The 20,433-nt window shown below is 47.5% G+C and overlaps 1 protein-coding gene across 1 annotated transcript in view; it reads right to left on the bottom strand.

Annotated features, from left to right (window-relative positions):
- The window catches only part of BBS2 (Bardet-Biedl syndrome 2), a 317,210-nt gene that overhangs the window by 120,248 nt on the left and 176,529 nt on the right, over positions 1-20,433 (bottom strand). The window contains exons 11-13 of the mRNA XM_086947694.1: positions 16,361-16,500; positions 15,294-15,441; positions 6,129-6,300 (exon numbers count right to left, since the gene is read on the bottom strand). Coding sequence (XP_086803820.1) covers positions 6,129-6,300; positions 15,294-15,441; positions 16,361-16,500 — 460 coding nt within the window. The remainder of the gene's footprint in view (positions 1-6,128; positions 6,301-15,293; positions 15,442-16,360; positions 16,501-20,433) is intronic.

Consider the following 20,433-nt stretch of genomic DNA (forward strand, 5'->3'; position numbering starts at 1 on the left):
CATGCGCTCCCCATCACTGGAGAGAAGCGTCCGTTGTCAGGATAATCTGCGGCACAGGCTCTTGAAACGGTCGGCCCTTGCAAAGGTTTTGTGGATTCCACCAATGCAGAGAGTTGTATGCCCGACCGCTCACAAACACTAGTACTTTTAACTGCCCGTGAGCCTGAGTCCACTGACGTGCTAAGCACTCCTGAAGCGGACGTATATGTAGTCTCGCGTGTGGGACTATGGAGATGCAGGAGGCCATCATGCCTATCAACTGCATGAACACTCTTGCTGGAAGCGAGTGTTGAGGTCTGAATCTTTGGATCAGCGATTGAATGCTGTTGACTCTCACTGAATTCGGCTGAGCTGTGGCCGCCAGAGTGTTTATGGTCGCACCCAGATACTGCCGTATGTGGGCGGGCTGGAGATGGGATTTTGGGTAATTCAGTGAGAACCCCAGATCGTGCAGAAGGTGAATGGTGTGGGACACGTGGTTGGCGCACTGCTGGGCCGACTTCGCCTGAATGAGCCAGTCGTCCAGATAGGGGTAGACGTGGATGTTTTGACGTCTCAGATGCGCCGCCACCGTCGCCAGGCACTTTGTGAAAACCCTGGGCGCTGTGGTGACCCCAAAAGGCAAAACCTTGAACTGGTAGTGCTGGTTTTGAATGGTGAACCTGAGGTACTTTCTGTGTGAAGGATGCAGTGGAATGTGGAAGTACGCATCCTTGAGGTCCAGAGTTGCCAGGAAGTCCCCTTGCCGAAGCAGTGGGAGAACCTGCTGCAGCGTGAGCATATGGAAATGTTCTGACAGAATGTAAAAGTTGAGAGGTCTGAGGTCTAGGATGGGCCTGAGGGATCCGTCCTTCTTTGGAATCAGAAAGTACAGGGAGTAAACTCCTGTACCTCTTTCCTGCAGGGGCACGAGCTCTATTGCTCCTTTTTGCAGCATGACGTTGACTTCCTGCTGCAACAAGTGCAAGTGCTCGCCGGACATAGGACGGCTCTTTGGGGGTATGTTGGGTGGAGTGGATGTGAGCTCCAGACAATAACCGTATTGGATAAGAGATCTGACCCACCTGTCCGTGGTGATGGACTTCCACACAGGCAGGAACTGCTGGAGTCTCCCCCCGACCGGTGTTGCGTGGTCGGGGGGCAGTGACAAGGCGTCACTGTTTGTTGGCGGTGGAGGACCTGGAGCTGTTATTTCCACGTCCTCTGCCTTTGACGTTGTTGCCACGGTATCCACCCCGACCCTTGTTGGTATAGGAAGGTTGGGTGTTGCTCTTGTACAATTGCGTCGACTGTGACAGTTGACCCCTCGAGGTGCCTCTATTATTGGAGCGACGAAAGGAACCACCCCGAAACTGCTGGGACTGCAAGGCACCCATAGACTTCGCAGTGTCGGTGTCCTTCTTCATCTTCTCGAGGGTGGTATCAACCTCTGGGCCAAACAGGTGGTCTGGGTTGACTGTTTGATTCAAGATGGTAGTTTGAATGTCTGGTTTGAAACCGGATATCCTGAGCCATGCATGTCTACGAAGTAGCACGCTAGTGTTGATTGCTCTTGAGGCGGTGTCAGCCACATCCAGCGCACACTTAATTGAAGCATTGGTGATAAGCTTCCCCTCCTGTATCAACATTTCTGCTGCCTCCTTATACTGATCGGGTAAGTGCTGTAGAAGGGTCTCTAGAGTGTCATAGTGTGCCCTGTCATAACGCGCAAGTAGCGCTTGTGTGTTTGATATGCGCCATATGTTGGCTGCCTGCGCAGCCACCCTTTTCCCCGAAGCCTCAAATACTTTTGATTCCTTGTCTGGGGGAGGAGCATCACCCGTAGTCTGTGAGTTGGCTCTTTTGCGTGCATTGGAGACAACCAGGGAATCCAGAGGCAATAGTCCTTTGATGTAAGTAGGATCAGTGGGCGCTGCCTTGTACTTTTTGTCGATACGAGGGTTGATGACTCTTGCTCGGGTGGGCTCCTTGAAGACTTCTGGCGCATGTTTCAACACCCCTTTTAACATTGGTAAAGTCTTTACGGTCTTTTCTGTGACTAAAAAGGTGTCAAAAAGAAAATCGACGTCTACCGGGTCAGCATGGAGATCGACGTCATGATTGGCTGCCGCTCTTTCAATTAGTTCTGGGAAGGACATGGCTTTTGTAGTTCGGACTGGACTGTTCCCATGGGGCACAGGGTCAGAGCTGATTTGCATATCGCCATTGTCTAACCCAGGGTGGTGTGGAGTGCAAAAAAACGATGGACTTGGGCCCAGATCTTTGGACTGGGGTGAGTGTGTGACATTGATCCACATTCGGTTCATCACCTGTTGTGTTTGCATATTCTGCCCTAAGTGCGCTGGGGATGCCCAGACGTGGGTCCCAGGCACTCCACACCACTGGAGTCAAGCTAGCCGGGCTGATGAGAGGTTTTACCTCGAAACCGGTCCGGTCCTCGGATGCTTGATTCCGTTCTGGGAAGGACATGGCTTTTGTAGTTCGGACTGGACTGTTCCCATGGGGCACAGGGTCAGAGCTGATTTGCATATCGCCATTGTCTAACCCAGGGTGGTGTGGAGTGCAAAAAAAATGATGGACTTGGGCCCAGATCTTTGGACTGGGGTGAGTGTGTGACATTGATCCACATTCGGTCCATCACCTGTTGTGTTTGCATATTCCGCCCTAAGTGCGCTAGGGATGCCCAGACGTGGGTCCCAGGCACTCCACACCACTGGAGTCAAGCTAGCCGGGCTGATGAGAGGTGTTACCTCGAAACCGGTCCGGTCCTCGGATGCTTGATTCCGTTCTGGGAAGGACATGGCTTTTGTAGTTCGGACTGGACTGTTCCCATGGGGCACAGGGTCAGAGCTGATTTGCATATCGCCATTGTCTAACCCAGGGTGGTGTGGAGTGCAAAAAAACGATGGACTTGGGCCCAGATCTTTGGACTGGGGTGAGTGTGTGACATTGATCCACATTCGGTCCATCACCTGTTGTGTTTGCTCTTTCAATTAGAGCATTGAAAGCTGCAGAGTCTTCTGTTGGGGAAGTCTTGGCTGAAAAAAGCTGAGGCTCCTGCCCTGAATGCGGGTCCCCAGGATCGCCACCAGCAGACCACGGTTCAGTTACATCTTCTGGGTCTGAGTAGACTGGATAGGAATACTCATCCTCGTCGTTGCCCTCACCCTCGTCCACATTAGAATGAGTGGGTGAAAGTTCATGGGCCTGTGGTGACACAGGCTCCATAGAGGCAGAGGCACCAGCAGAGCCCATCTTTTTCTTAAGTGGAATTTGGAAATGCTCCAATGGCGTTTCAGGGGTGATCTTCCTTTTAAGGAGAGAGAGCTTGCCTGTGTTTGCGTCGATGATCACTTCTCGACGCTCCTCTTCTGCCAGCGGTTGGTGGCGTGGGCTCGGAACCACTAACGATGCCTTCGGCGTCGAAGATACCTTCACGGGCACTCCGGCCCCAGGTTTCGCTGTGAAAGCCTTCGGCGCCGTCTTTGGCGGCAACCTGAACAGAATCGGCGTTGACGTCTTTGCCGGTTTTTGAAGAGGCTTGGGCGGCACAGGGTCCTTCGGCTCGACTGCTGCAGACCCCCCCCTTATACGTTGAAGGGACTCCGTGACCTTCTTAGTGAACGAGGCGGAGGGACGCATGGCTCGAGAGAGTCTTCTGAAGCCGTTTTTGGTACGGCGACCAATGACGCAGTCTTCGGAGCCGACGCAGTTGCCCCCTTGGCCTTGTCGAGTGGAAGCGGGGCAGTGAGAGACTTGGGGTCGTCCTGCCGCTTCTTTGTGTCGAGAGTGGCCTTCTTATGGTCGTCGACCTTCTTGGTATCGATGCGACTTTTAAGTGCGTCGACCATCTTCGGCGCCGATGCAGCCGCGTCGGTCGTTTTAACCTTTGGCTTCGATACCGTAGTCTTCGGGTCGGCCATTTTGGCGTGGCCCTTGAGCTCGACGGCCATCTTGGATTTCTTCGGCGCCGAGGCCTCCGAAGCCTTCGACCCGACCAGCGCAACTAGCGCTTTCGGTTTCGATACGCTTGGCGTCGAGACCGACGGTTTCACTTTCGGTTTTTGTACCGGGAGTGGTGCCGTATCAATGTCCGTGGCCGGGCCGGAAGGCGGAGCCGTGGGACGGGAATCAAGGCTTTGGATAAGGCCCGAAGGCGATCCCTTGGCCTGGGCCTTAGAATGGTGGCTGGCCCCGGAGTCAGTGTGAGGAAGCTCCTCGTCCGAGCTATCCTCTACGGTGGCAAGGGCCCCGTCGTCGTCCCCTACCTCCTCGACGACTTCCTCGAAATCCTCGTCTTCCGTGTCGTAGTCTTCCTCGACCTCCGACGCCAGGTTAGATTCCGTGATATCCTGGATAGTGTCGTCGCCGACATCCTCCGTGTCGAAGATGTCTGCCGGAGGGGGTGCCGATCGCTGGGCCTGCAGTCGCGCAGCTCGGCGGAGCTTGAGTGTCTTCTTTGACCGGAACTTGGAGCAGGCCATACACTTGGCCTTGTCGTGGTCCGGCGACAAGCACTTATTGCACACCGGGTGCACGTCGATATGTGGGTACTTCGAGGCACACACCGGGCACCGTTTAAATGGACTTCGTTCCATGATGAATGTAGGTTGGAGCGTCGTGTAGGCCCGTCCGCGCCGAGAACACGCGGAAGGGCAGAGTTGGTTCGGAGCTGATGAAACAAACGAATCCGAACGATAGACAATACCGACGCGAGTCCTAAAGACCTTTTGGTCTTGAGCAAAGTAAGTTAAACAACTATCGATTCCGACAGAGGGAACCGAAACACATCCGAACCCAATGGCGGAAAAAAACAATCTGGGGATGGAGTCGATGCCCATGCGCACTGTAGTCCAGGGGAGGAGCCACCTATCTCGTGATACTTCGAAGACTCTTCCAGGACAACAATGTGCAATCATCCGGACCCAACACTAGGCGGCGATCTATGCACAGATATGAATTCAGCAGGCCACATGCCTCGAACTTATTGTTATTGACCAGGGTATTAATTTGCTCCTTCTCTTTCCTCTTTCCATCTTTTTCTTCTGTCTATAGCTAGACTGTTTGCCAGAAAATGAAGATAATCTCAAAGCTAGCTCTGGTACCAAAAGTTGAACAGATTTGTTCGGCAAGATTTGCTCTCTGCACCTTTAAAATGTAATATGCTCTTCGAGATTAATTTGGCTATGGCACGATTATCAACTTTGCGATGCTCTGAACCTGTTTGGTAGTGATCCAAGGAAGACCTTCCATACCAGAAAAGAAGTGAAAGGATCCTCTAATACAACCAGATACAACAATTTGCAACTTTATCTCCAGAAAGTGTGTGTGCTCTGAGGTTTTCCCCTCCTCATAGGGAGTTAGAAAGCCCAAGACTGCGGAAGGCAACCTTTCAATGAGTATGAATTGGTAATGCTGGATCAGAGAGCAACCACACTTGGTGCTTAATACTTTTTATCGAGATGCAACATCTTCTAACATGCTATGAAGTCCAGGATCCCCATCCCTGTTGGTCTCTACCATTATGCCCTTCAAGGACTTCACCAGAATTGTAGCATTCAAATCACAAAATTAACCAAAAGCCTGTTCCATAAACATGATACGTTCCTTGGATTGGTCAGCTTGCAAGAACTGCTAACAGCATACAAGGCATGGCACACAAGGAAGAGTGTGACCGGCCCTTCAGAATGTAAAATAAATGTAAAATAAATAAAACATGTCGCAACCACTACAGGAATAGGAGACACAGAAAGAATATAAGGAATGAAACAGTTTGTTTTTATAAAAAGGATATACTGGACAAGTCAATCTCCTGCTTGACTGAAGGAAGAATTGGACGCAGTCAGTAGTGATGCATGGGTAAGTGGCAGAGATAAAACATACAGAGAAATGTTGGCCTATGGAGAGCTATAAAAATCTTTTGAAAGTCGGGTATTTTTAAGATGTTTCTCCTTGGTGTACTTGTCTGCTGGGAAAGGTAATCCCTAATTAGTTGACAATCAAAGTTAGTGGGGCAAAAGAGTACCATGAAAACACATTTTTTAATGCCAGATAGTTCAAAAGTAAAAAAGAAAACACAAACTGCATATCAACACCACAGTATCTTGTAATGTAAATCACAAATGTACCTGCTTCTGTAACCGACAAATGCTTTTATGTGCAGATCCACTGGAACATCTTTGGGAGGCGTGATGGGCACACGAATACGGCCAGAGAGGTTCTGAACATTGGGATGAACTACATGACTTTCACCTTCAAATATGCCCTCAGCAAAAATTAGCACTGCTCGAATGATTGTATCTAAAAAAAAAAGACAGATGCATTTGAAGAAACCAACATAATAAATATTTATAAAAAGTGAAAATTTACAACAGCTGCGCTCGTCAAAGATTCTCAACAACTAATGGACAATAAGTTAAGTTTACATGGCAGCCAGGGTACTCCAATTTAATAGGTAGCCTGCTGTCATCATCTATTGGCAAAAGCCACCAACTCATGATGGAACTAATCTTACTAGCAGACTAAGGTAGACTGAAGTGTACTACCTGCTATTAAAATCTTATCATCCTGGTCCCGGGCTCTTAATGCTAAATCTCTAAAGAAGTGTGTTTTATCTTCCAAGTGGCTTGCTTAACATTTAGTCGTTTTACCTACTCACAGCTAAATATCTGAGCACACTCTGTTTATCTAAGGAGCACCCCCACAGTACCAGCAAAACATGTCTACCCTGTCAAATTGTGAGTTACTAAAGATATCATATACACTTGTAACTCATTAGTATCAAATAATATCTGTTGATCTAGGAGCATTCAGCACAATCTTGTTCCTGTCCATCAAACAACAACAGGTGTACCCATACAATAGGCTACTTGAGCTTGGAAACACGTTTATACATTTCCTAGGTGAAATCGGACTACTCCTACATTTTGGAAAAGTAGCAGTTTAGTCAGCAATTATGTATGTATAATGTAATTTTAGAATGTCTAATTTAGCTTTTATTGCTAGAGCCATGAAAGGGTTGGTAAGTGAAGGACCAAGAACCAGAAAGTTTAAGGAATATGCTACTTACCAGTATGCATCTGTTCTTGGCATGTAGGGCTGCTGACATTCATATCTGTGCATAGATCGCCGCCTAGTGTTGGGTCCAAAAGCTATTATTGATGGTACTCTAAACAGTGAAAGGTGTTGCCTGTTTTAAAGGTATGCTGCTATAGCAGCGAGGTGTAGTCTTATGGAAGAGTATGCTAGGTTGCATTTTGAAGATGCAGCAGGTAACATATAATGTTCTGTATGGAAGCATCTAAAGGGTTGATTTGGTTATTGTTCCGGTAAATGACAAATCTCTTCCATTTTGCTGCATAGCACGCTCTTGTAGTCGGTCGTCTTGCCACTCTAATGATGTTCATGAGGTCTGGAGGCAAGTTAAGGTATCCAAATTCTAAGACTTCAGGAGCCAGATCGCAAGGTTCATCTGATTGGGATCTGGGTGCCTGATTTCTCCATGGTTCTGAGTTAGAAGATGGGGTGAGAGGTTCAGCCTTTGATGAGGAACTACTGAAAGTTCCAGGAACGTTGTGTACCACGGCTGTCTCGCCCATGTGGGAGCAACTATGATTAGTGTGAGTGATTGTTGGTGCAGTTTGCGTGCCACCAGCGGAATCAGTGGTGCTGGGGGAAAAGCATACGCAAATCTGCCTGACCAGTTCATCCATATCGCATTGCCTTGTGACAAAGGATGTGAGAACCTGGCGGCAAAGTACTGGCATTTTGAGTTTTCGTTTGTGGCAAACAGGTCTATCTCTGGGTGCCCCCACTTTCTGAAGAATGGTTGGAGAACTTGGGGGTGAATCTCCCATTCGTGTAGTTGTTGGCTGTGCCTGCTGAGCAGGTCTGCAATCTGATTGTCTTACCCTGGGAGGCGTTCTGCCAGGAGAAAGATATCCTTTGGAATTGCCCACTTCCATATACTCTGTGCTAAGTGGGACAGTTGTGGAGAGTGTGTTCCTCCCGGTTTCTGGATATAGTACATTGCTGTCATGTTGCCCGTCCGGATCAACACAGTTTTGCTGTACAAGTATTTTTGGAATGCTTTTAGGGCTAGGAATATTGCTAGCAACTATGGTTGGTTGATATGCAGTTTCCTTTGTTTGATTGACTAGAGCCCCTGTACTGTGTAGTGAAGGAGGTGGGCTCCCCAGCCTGTCAGTGATGCGTCCGCTGTTAGTACTAGTTGTGGAACCGGCTCTTGGAACAGTCGCCCCTTGGAAAGGTTTTGTGGGTCCCACCACTGCAGAGAGTTGTGAGCGCGACTGTCTACCAACACTAGGTCTTTTAGTTGTCCTTGAGCTTGGTTCCACTGCCGTGCTAGGCATTCTTGCAATGGACGCATTTGGAGTCTGGCATGGGGGACAATAAATATGCAGGAGGCCATCATGCCTATGAGCTGCATGAAGACTCGAGCTGGAAGAGAGTGTTGTGGCAGAAATTTGCGAATGAGCATCTGCATGCTGGCTATCCTCGCTGAGTTTGGGTATGCCTTTGCCACTGAGGTATCTATAGTAGCTCCCAGATATTGTTGTGTGTGGGACGGTTGTAGATGCGATTTCGGGTAGTTTATCGAAAACCCAAGACTGTGTAGCAGCTGAAGTGTTTGAGACGTGTCTCTTGCACACTGTTGGTACGATTTTGCTTGTATGAGCCAATCGTCTAGGTACGGGAACACATGGATGTGTTGCCTCCTGAGATGTGCAGCTACTGTCGCTAAGCATTTTGTGAACACTCTTGGAGCAGTGGTCACCCCGAAGAGGAGAACCTTGAATTGGTAGTGTTGACCTTCTATTGTGAACCTGAGATATTTTCTGTGAGCTGGATGGATGGGTATGTGAAAATACGCGTCCTTGAGGTCCAATGTTGCTAGGAAGTCTCCTTGCTGTAGCAACGGGAGCACTTGCTGTAGTGTAATCATATGGAAGTGCTCCAACAGTAAGTATTGATTTAGGGGTCTGAGGTCCAGTATTGGTCTGAGGGAGCCGTCCTTCTTGGAAATAAGGAAGTATAGGGAGTATACTCCTGTCCCTTTGTGCTGGAAAGGGACTGGCTCTATGGCCCCCTTTTCCAGCATGCATTTCACCTCTTGTTGTAGCAGGATGATGTGTTCTTTGGACATAGGACGGTGTCTGGGTGGTATGTTTGGTGGGGTTGAAGTGAGTTCTAGGCAATAACCATACTGGATAATTTGTCTCACCCACCTGTCCGTGGTAATTGCGCTCCAGACAGGTAGGAACTGTTGGAGTCTGCCTCCGACTGGTGTTAGGTGGTCTGGATGTAGAGTGATGAAGTCACTGTTTTGTGGCAGTGGAGGCTCTGGTGTTATTGCCTCCACGTCCTCTTCTTTTGTTATTGTTGCCCCTATAACCACCTCTGTTGAAATTTTTGTTAAAGGAACCTTGGGTGTTGCCTTTGTATGAAGATGAGGTCTGTGAGGTATTGCCTCGTGTAGCTACTGTGTATGAGGAGCGCCAAAAGGAGCCTCTGTGTTGCCGAAACTGCAATGCACCCATTGATTTTGCAGTTTATGTGTCTTTCTTCATTTTGTCTAGAATGGTGTCGACTGCAGGGCCAAAAAGGAAGTCTTGATTGACTGGCTGGTTAAGAATGGTGGACAGCACCTCATTCTTAAAGCCCGAAATACGCAGCCATGCATGTCGTCGTAGTAAAACGCTAGTGTTAATAGATCTGGCTGCGGTGTCGGCTGCGTCAAGCGCACATTTGATGGAGGTGTTTGTAATGAATTTTCCCTCCTGTATGAGGTCATTAGCTTGGGCTTTAAAAGGCTCAGGCAGGTGTTGCATTAAGCTTTCAAGCTGATCATAGTGTGCCCTGTCGTAAAGAGCTAGCAGAGCTTGTGTATTGGCAATTCTGCATGAATTGGAGGCCTGTGATGCTACCCTTTTACCTGAGGCCTCTAGTATTTTTGACTCTTTATCAGGAGGAGGAGCCTCCCCTGTTGTCTGTGAGTTGGCCCTTTTGCGTGCATTAGCCACTACCAGGGAGTCTAATGGTAACTGACCTCTGATGTAGGTAGGGTCTGTAGGGCCTGCTTTGTATTTCTTTTCAATCCTAGGATTGATTAGACGTGCTCTGGCTGTATCTTTAAATATATCCGGCGCATGTTTTAACACTTCATTTAGCATAGGAAGCGTTCTGACATTTTTTTCTAAAGTAGGGAAAGTGTCAAATAAGAAGTCTTCTTCTATAGGGTCATTGTGCATGTCTACGATGTGATACTGCGCTGCCCTATCTATTAGTTGGTTGAAGACAATGGTGTCGTTAGTAGGTGACGGCTTTGTTGGGTATGAGGAGACGTCAGGGATGGGATGGGTGTCATATGGGTCAGTTGGCTCCCCCCATGGTTCATCTTGTGGGTTAGGATCTTCTGGAAAATCATAATCATCCTGAGGATCCTCACCTCTTTTTTTCCCTCATTGTCCCCATAGTGAGAAGGAGAGTAAGGAGCAAAAGGGGTAGTAGGCATAGTGGGATAGAAATGAATGAAGGGGCTAGAGGGAGAAGTCCCAAAGTCCTGCTTCTTTAGAGGAATGGGGGAATGAGAGTCAGTGTCCAGTGGTCTCTTCTTCCTGTGTAGGATTGTGACTTTACCAGTCTCAGGATTAATATATATTTTTGCCTGGTCGTCTGATGGATCTGGATGGAAGAGTTCTTCTTCAACTGTCCTTGGTTGTTTCTTTGACTTTTTTGGTTCCTTTGGGTCGATAACCCCTTTTGTTTCGACGACTTTCGGAGCCTTATTGCTTTTCTTCGGCTTCGGACCCTTTCTTTGGGTTGACGAGTGATTTCGGGTCGACCGGGTCTTTCGGTTCGACAAGTTTCTTGTGCTCGACAGGTTTTTTCGGTTGACTGTCCTTTGTCGAGTCGATGGCTTGTTTGGGATCGACCAGTCTTTTTGGAGCACTTGTCTTTGGTTCGATAGCCTTCTCCGGCTGGATCACATGCTTCGATACGGCACTCTTTACGTCGGCGACCTTCTTTGGTTCGGCGACCTTCGGCACAGCGGGCGTTTTTGGCTAGACGGCCTTCTTCGGGTCGACGGGCCTTCGGCTCGGTGGCCTTCTTTGGCTCGACTGCCTTCTTTGGTTCGACGCTCTTTGGGTCGACGGCCTTCTTCGGGTCGACGCCTTTAGGCTGTACAGCCTTTTTCGGTTCGACGCCCTTCGGGTCGATGACCTTCTTGGGTTCTGGAAACTTCTTTGGGATCACGTTACTTGGCCCTGGGGTCTCTGAAGGCTTAGGTTTCGGTTTCGGAGCCGTATCGGACGGCGGGGCTGGCAAATGTTTTTTTGGATCTTGGCTAAGGCCTTTAGGCGATGCCTTGACCGGAGCCTTCGGTAACGGTGTAATCGGTGTCGGTGGCAGTGTACTCTCGATTTGCCCCGGTGGGATTTCGTCGTCGGAGTCAGAGTAGTCCTCGACGGTGACGATCACTAGGTCCGAATCTGGAGCTTCTGGAAGGTCTTGGCCATCATCGAAGGTGTTGTCCGGTTCCGGTGGCTGTCGCTGAATGTCTTGCCTAGCGGCCCGTCGAATCCATATAGTTTTTTTCGAACGGAATTGTGCACAGGCTGGGCAGGTTTCTTCCTTATGGTCTGGTGATAGGCACTTGTTGCATACTGAGTGTTTATCAGTATGCGGGAACTTGGAGTGACATTGTGAGCACCTTTTGAAAGGGCCCCTTTCCATCGACAGCAGGCCCACGTGGCGTCGAAAAGGACCAACGGCCCGCGTCGACGACCGGTTCGAGATGGAAAGCTTGATCGAGTCGTGAAGTACCGAGCAAGAACAATACCGTCGAAATTGAAGGCCGTTTGGCATTTAGAAAACTTTTGTTTCGATTTCCAAAGTTGGAGTATAGGAATAACATCCGAACCCAATGGCGAAAAAAAACTATCTGAGGATGGAGAAGCTGCCCATGCGCACTGTAGTCCAGGGGAGGAGTCACCTATCTCGTGATACTTCGCAGACTCTTCCAGGACAACAAGGTGCAATCATCCGGACCCAACACTAGGCGGCGATCTATGCACAGATATGAATTCAGCAGCCCACATGCCTCGAACTCGGGTATTTCAGGCAAAGATCACCCCTCGAGGAGAGAAAGAAAGAAGACATACAAGGTGAGAAGTGGGTTGAATGGAGCGGACATTATAGCTTTGGGGTTAGATCTCCTCCCCTTTTATCTCTTACCGCTCAGAGGGGAGTCTACATTCATTGAATCGCCATTTAGTTCCTCTTGCAACTACCGGTCGGCCGGGTGTAGGGATATTTGTGGGTTTATGTCATTAATGCATAAGGATTGTCAGCGATCCACATAACACAAGATGTATAAGGATGGAATAACTTATAGGGACGTTATAGAGACAGAGCTTCAGTACAAAAGGTCTGTACCCATTGGATATGATTTTGCCACCACCACTGCCAGTAACCTCTTAGCCCACAATAAAGGGGCACTAGCCAATCCTCACTTAAGTTGGGGGTTTATTTTTGGTGAACTCTTCAGCACTGCCAGAACCCTTCACAACTGCCTCATTATTAAGCATAAACAAAAATGTGATGGGTAACATTCTTGAATTAATCTCAGTCGCTGATTAGTCTGGACCAACTTCCATTATGTCATTATTTTGCTCTATGTAATAAGCCAGACTGGAAGCAGCCAAGTGTAATTCAGCCTTTGTTCTGCTCCTAAACTGACAGTACAGTGAAAACAAAAAAATACCATGTCATACTTTTTGGATATACACAATAAGAACTCTCCCCCCACTAAAGAATTTGGAGCGCAGTAATCACCTGACCCTCGATAAGCCCTTATGAATGTTTGTGGCATATGACAGCAAAGAAACTTGACCGCAACTTTGCAGCACACTATAGGCATGACTCTAATGTCCTTTTGGTTTTAGTTTGTGGAAAGGAGATTGTGAGCAGGAGACGGGCGGACACACAGAACAGTCATGTCAGAACCGGAGACAGTCCTACGAAGGGGTAGGGGAGGCACCGAAAGAGTTAACTGCATTCGGTCCTTTTCCCATGCAGGACAAGGAACATCCCTCTTCTGACCACGGCCAATTGGATAGCACTATACAAGTACCAGGGGCGGAGTCTGGAGCAGAAAAGAGCAACCCGGAAGACGCCGAGGTGTGCATTTTCGAGAACCGGGAGACCGAGGGAACAGATCAAAGCACCCTGGAGGATCGAGGAAGAGAAGCAGACATGCGCTCCTGGAACCGAGGAAGAGAAGCAGACTGGTTGCGTTGGGATCCAGGACAAGAAGCAGACAGGTCGGGTTGGGATCCAGGAAGAGAAGTAGACGAGGGACACCAACGAGAAGGCGTAGAGCGGGAGGAGTGGTGGACACCCCTGGAGGACGCGATAACGCCACCGTAGCTCAGGAGAGCTGCGGCCCCCGCAGTAGGTGAATCAGGGCAGGGGTCACTATTGGGTTTTTTGAAGGGAGGGGGGCGCAAGTCCAAGGGACTCAAGGGACACGGTGTGGTGGGGCATTAGTTCCAGGTCTTTTGTTTTTTCCTTTTTTGTCACATCCTCTCACTTTGCGCTCTCACCCACTTGTTTTATTTTCTTTTATCCTTAATGCTGCAAATCTACCACGAGTAGAAATGATCTCCTGATACAAGAAGGTGACTTGAGACTAGTGAACCACGGTGTATAGGTTGGCCTGAGTGAACTGAACCCTAAGCGCTTTGCATGATCTGACAGCGCCCACCAGCAGTTACGAGGGGCCCTTCTCCCTGTCTCTTCTGAGCTACTATTCCCCCATATTTCCATTACTTACCTTCCCTAACTGTGTACGCGGTGGCAGCACGATTCACCCTGGTTATGTCTGACTCGCAACAAGACAGCCACATTTAACCGTATTTCTTTTCCTTTTTTTACCCGGGGCGGTGTCACCCTCCATTGGAGAGAAAAGAGAAGTTGCGGCCAACAACATCTAAGACACAGACGGCAACAGGCTTCTTTTACTGACCATCCCGTGTGCAACTTTCTACCTGTTTATATTTTATTTTTTTGTTCTGAATATTAAATGCAGCCATCTTTCAACAGCTTGTAAGACCTCCTCGCTTTATTTTCCGCCTGTCCCTCTCACAGAGATGTAGAATAAAGATTAAATTAGTCACCTGCACACAAGTTTTATTTTAGGATTTTCATGGATATTGTAGTTTAGTGATGACAACCCCAAAATCTGCCCTCTCTTTACCTTCTGATGCTATTAACTTCCTGAACCATCTCCACTTCTCAGACAATGAATGTGGATGTCCATTCCCACATGTGAGCAAAGTGAAACCAGGATAAGTGGTATTTCATATTTTTGCATAGAGTATCGTAGGGATGGTGTACTGCTTTCCCTTAAAATGGTACTTCCCAATCCCTCATTTCAGTCTGGAATCTGCTTCAACAGGAACAGTACAACACGACCTGCGAGTCCATGTTCCGACTCGAAAGAATACAAGCATCCCCAGCTTGGTTTACTCCTCGTCAAGCCAGTGTGATGTGGCTTGAGTCAAATAGTAGTGTGAGATAGGGGACCAATGTCTGCCCTTAATCTTTAGATGTAAAGAGTCAAACAAAAAAAGAAAAAGGTGATGCTGGGGTTAAGGTAGAGCATCTCTAGTGGACTTTAAGATGTTCACATCATGAAGGGAAAACAAAAGGCATGATAGAAAAGGTGTACAGAGCAGGGTAACACAGCCTTAGCACACTATGCAGGACTTTTGCCCCAACAACCTTTATGGATGACATGTAAAAATTACAGAATCTGCTAACGAGGTTATATTTGTTGGACTGCCTTAATAATCAAAAACAAACGCAGTGATTTGGTACACTTTGAAAACTAAGCAAACTATCTCTGTCACACACTGTTGCTTTTAGAAAAATATCATACTTAAGATTTTGGGTGGAGTGGTGTGTTTTCATGACTAGACAACAAGAAAGATAAAAAAATAAAAATAAAAAGATTTGTTAAAACCTTTTCAGCATCACATATAATTGGCTGATATTGCAGCTTGGTACTGCCTTCAGGATCCTGATCATACAGACTTTTAATTTCTAGATCTACTGTTTAGTTTTACTAAACTTACTCTACAGAGATAACTCAAATTTGCAGTACATACAGACTAAATACCAAAAAAAGAGATTCATATACTACCAAATGGAAACCTAGAGTGCTAACCAATAGAACTTTGGAGTGTGATGCAGACATCTTTCCTCACCGTTAGAAGTAGAAATACTCAGCTCTACATGAGGCGCCTGCACCTCAGATCCCAGATTAACTGATAGGGCTGTCTGGAGCTGGGTATTAGCTGGAATTATGCCCATTTGCACATCACCTTCATTTTTCTGACCACTGGTCTCGGCCTGCTGAAAAATAAAACCTTAGACATTTAGCAATCCTTTCAGTAAAACTCGAAGGACGGGAAGGAAATGGATAATGAATAATTTACATTTTCCGGTCCAGCATTTAAAGAGGTAAGCACAATACTTTACTTGCTGATCACCATTAATTTAGTCTCCCTCTTTCATATCATATAAAACCTCTGCGTGTTTTATTTGATATGTGTACCTTCTGAATGTAATGGCTGCAACTTTCACCAAATCTCACTTTGTGACTCATGTAAAATCATTTTTGGGGGGGAATTTGCATATAAGTGTGAAGTTTGTGAAGTTGGTGGAATGTGTCATGTTAATTCCTACCAAAAAAATCAAAACAAGAAAAAAACGGGGAAAAACGTTTTGCAGATTGCTCCTTCAAACTATTCTATGTCTATAGCAACATTGACCAAGCCCTTCGTTGTAGGACATTGAGTGTTTTCTTTAAAGGTGTTTGGGCACTACTGTGTTTGGTTTACTGGCCTTGAAGAAGCCCAGGATCGGATGAAACGCATTGCTGCTGAATACATTTTCTACATTGTAACCACACTATGGAGTGCGAGTCTTCCTTGGGATTGATTGACTCCCTGGCGACTTTTTGTATTGATATCGGGTCCTGCACCAGTTTTCTCGCACCAGCCCCGTCTAGAGTGGATGTGGCATGCGAAACTGCATGGCAGCGTTTTTTGATATCTCCTCATAGAAATGCCACCTGCTTTAGCAAACCTAGGCATATCTTTTTTTTAATGTTTACTTTTTACAATCATGAAAAACATTTCTCCATCATAAACAGTTTAAAATTATTAGGCAGGTATTTATTAGCTGACCCTGGGTTGATAAAGTTGGCCCTACTTTGATTTACTACTCTTTGTCCAATCCCAACATAAAAGCAGCATCTGATGACTATTACCTTAGAGTTCTCCTCGTAGTTTCGCAGTTCCAACAGCAGGTTTTGCTTCTTCTGACTGAGCTCTCGCACAAGCTCGTGCTCAACACTTGTGTCCATCAGATTTCCTTTCATCTCAGAGCTGGATGGCAGATATCCCCGCACTAGATGAAAAATTTCACAATTAAACAGTGAACAAGAAATCTGGCAATCCATGTTTTTGAAGAAAAAAGCATGCACACAAATGTTCCAGGGAATGTAAAAGGCAGCGCTGTAACCAGTGTACCATACTTGAAATTAGCTTTAGGAAGCATAGCTAGTAGCTTAAAGGACTAACTGAATGTAGAGAATTACAAGTCCATACATTATGATAATATGTTTAAGTGTCATATCACTGTAGTCGGAATATTGCTCTTCCTGCTTTTGATCCCACAAATATGACAAAGAGGAGGCCGATATTACTCTTGTTGTCTAATGATATTACTCCTCGCCTGAGTCTGTGTGGATGTGCTTTCACAACGACACTAAGTAGAAAGACTGTAAGGTGGCTAACATATTGTACCTTTTAGCCTCAGTAATAGAATTGCATCACCATTCTTTACCCGCTGGCGCAGATTTAGATCTTTTTCAAGATCTCTCAAATACACCGCAATACTGCAGTCTACACGAGAAGATATAATAGCGTTAACTGTGACGTCATGGTGTGGAGAAGATCAAGCCGATACTATGATGCAAAAGCTTGAATTGGGTAACACTGGATTTATGGCAGCTAATATTTATATTTTTGCATCATTGAGACCTCTCTAATGACTCACAACAACGAAAGGCTTGGGGCATTTCCCCATGTGAGCAGGGTTCCAACATGTGAATCCAGACTAAGTAAGAATATTCTACGAACTGGAAGGATTTCGTTTTTTTTCATTGAAGGACATCCACCATCTGATCCCTGCAAAAGTCACTTGACCCTACTGCGGGTAGTTCTGTAGACTAAGGACCAGTCCAATGTTGTCAGCATGCATGAAATAAGGAATCCATTCTGAGTGCAAAGATGATCACTACTTGTCTGAGGTAGTAGTTAAAAAGTAGCAAAGAAGAAGTAGATCTAGCGGGACAGCCCATTTGACTGGTCTCAGGGAAGATTCAAAATATGTGGTTGCAATACCATGAGACCAACTTTCTATAAATCCAAATGCACACCTATGAGCAGGTCCTTAAGCAACTGTTTCTTCCAAGAGCAACAGCAGTAGCCAATAAATCCAGGGGTCAATTATCAGCCCCACACGGCGACCACTCCCCACCATGAACAATGGAAAATACAACTCTCCAGGAATTTCTTCCTTGCATGAAAGCCAGAAGGTAGAAAATATTATACCTTTCAGTGCAGTGTTGCGACATCCTTCATCAATTAATCACAGAAAAGCCTCAGAAAAACTGTGTGGAAATTTTGAGTTTAGGGTGGGGTTTGCGAGCAAAGCCTTGACCACCACTGCCTTCAATGTAGCAGCAGTTAGATTTCTATGTAAAGAGCAATTCTACAAAATGGTTTCAAGCAGGAAAGAAAAGAATTTGCTGGACATGGATCGTGGCGAAAGCTAAAGCATTTGAAAATAGAAACAAAAAGTGACTCCGATAAGAGGTCAAATGTATTGGTCCTTTTAATATTAGTAAAGAGAGTTACGATTTTTACCGAGCTAATCATCTTGCCCTCACATTTGACATTAGTCAAAGTACTGAATCTAGATTTCTATTCAGGAGAAACAGCATCTCTTTCTCACCTAATTGACTGTGCTTATGAGATATCCCTCTCATAAAATTAGTGTAATTACAATGTCTTCAACAAGGGGTCACTGTAACATGCCTTTCTTTGTGCTGCAGAAATACCATGTCTTCACTACAAATTCATCTTGTGAATAGTGGATATCGTTAACATTTCTTGATGAAATATCTACCAAAAGAACAAGTTACTTACCTTCGGTAATACACTCTCTGGTGGATACTTTAATGGCAGATTCATCACCGTTAGCCTATCCTAAGGTGTCTGACTGGATCAGGAGAAGTCTTCAGCAATGCTCATACACACTGATAGGTAACACCAAATGGCTCCTTGATGTTTCCGTACTGCCCTGGAAGTGATGGAGCACACCTGCATGGAAACGTAGACCCTGTGCGCAGATGTCAGTTTCTTGTATCTTTCTCATTCCGTGACCTCAGATGCTGAGCACAGAATAATTGTGGGTGGGAGTATGCCTATTGCTAAATTGGTACCTTTCGAGCCATCAAAGAGGCCACTTTACAAAAAGGGGAGGTGGGAGGGCAATGAGGAATATAAATAGCTTATCAACCAGAAACAGCATTATTGAAGGTAAGTAACTTGTTCTTCTGATGGATACTTTTATCAGCATATTTCTATGTTTAAGTATATACAGGGGGCGGAGCTAGCTCGCAACCAAGATGGCTGCTTGAGCTGAGAGCTCCCCCGTCTCGTAAATTATCCGACAACCATCCTGTGTGTTATACCACTTTCAGCTGCCTGGAGCTGACAGTCCGTGCACTGGGAATATTATAGATCGCGGACGACGTGGGTCCGGATCCAATCTCCCCCCTCTTCCTGAGGAACGAGCGGATTGGGCCTACCGAGCCGGCCGAGATGTAGGCTGAGGGGCGGCGTCAACTGCAGGGGACAGAGGAGCTGAATAGGCCGCTGCCCTGGCGGCTTTGCTGTTTCGGCGGTTGCCCCCGCAGTCAGCGTGCCCCGGGGCAGGCGCTTCCCCCCTGTGCCTGCACGAGCGGAGATCGGCCTGAGGAGGGCTGCGGGAGGCGGTGCCGCCGTGTGGAGCGGTGGGCGCGCGGCGCTGATACCATCGGAGCGGCCTCTGGCGGCGACTGAGGCTGGGGCTGAGGGTGCCTTCGCAGCGGCGGCGGGCCCTGTGCTGTGGTGGAGGCCGATCCTGCGACGAGCGGTGGGGGGTGTGACCAGTGCCCCCCCCCTACTGCCGAAGATCAAGTGGCCGCTGGAGAGGAGTCTGGCCCTGCGGATCGGCGTGTGGGTCGGCGAGTCGCGGTGCGTAGGTGAGCGCGCACCGGCAGGCCTAGGGGCGGCCCCTGCGCAGATCGAGACACGGAGCTGCAGGAGCAACATCGAGGCTGCACGGAACGGAACGCGAGGAGCCCCCCCCGTGGTGTGCGGGATGGACTGTGATCCCCCTTGTGGGGGAATTTAGTGCTGAGGCGCTCGCTATGGGAGAGGTGGTGAGGCGGTGAAGGCTGACAAAGTATAAGACGGGGGTACAGACTGCAGAAACCCCCAGTAAAGTTAGGGTGGCACAGGTCTTTGGTGGCCCCCCTTTTGGAACATACCTGGCCCCTCCAGCCCCACAAGTGAATGGTAGGCAGTGCAGCCAGCAAGGTTGTGGAGCGTGGGAGTGCGGCAGCTGGTGCTTTACGTGCGGAAGGCGAGAAGCCTCATCCTACGGGCGCTGGGACGCCCAGAGACCCTACACTGACTCCTCCTAGAGCATACTAGCAGGGACTACAATCGGGCCTGGTCGGGGCTTTTGATTGAGGCCAGATTGTGGGAGTTAATTACCTACAGAGCAATAAAGGGCAACGGCCCCCAATACCTAAGGAAACGTATTCACACATCCCGCCAGACTCGAAACCTGAGATCTAACCACCTGGAACTTCTCGTCACACCTCGTTTTTCCAAAGCCAGAACAGGTGGACGCTCCTTTGTAGTTAAAACAACCACCCTCTGGAATTCCGAGTATCCATCTTGTCAGCCTGTTTTAATTTAATTCCTTTTCCCACTTGCGCCGAATGTATCTCCCATCACCCACCCTGTCTTTCTCAATTGCGGTGAATGTATCTCTCACGATCATCACTTGCACCGTCCGTGCTTTTCCTCTTTAGGCATCCTACACCTAGCACCCTGTATCAGCCCAGCTGCACTCTAAGGTTTTACGCACAGAGTGCATGCCCACCAATGTTTCTCGCTATGTCTGACCTTACATGCAGTACTTTCCTTACTTTTGTCTTTCTGGTATTTTCCTTCCCTTAGGCAAATGAGGCTATTTACTATTAGGCATTCATTTTATGTC

The sequence above is a fragment of the Lissotriton vulgaris genome, chromosome 12 (genome assembly GCF_964263255.1).
Source record: "Lissotriton vulgaris chromosome 12, aLisVul1.2, whole genome shotgun sequence".
NCBI classification, from domain to species: Eukaryota; Metazoa; Chordata; class Amphibia; order Caudata; family Salamandridae; genus Lissotriton; species Lissotriton vulgaris.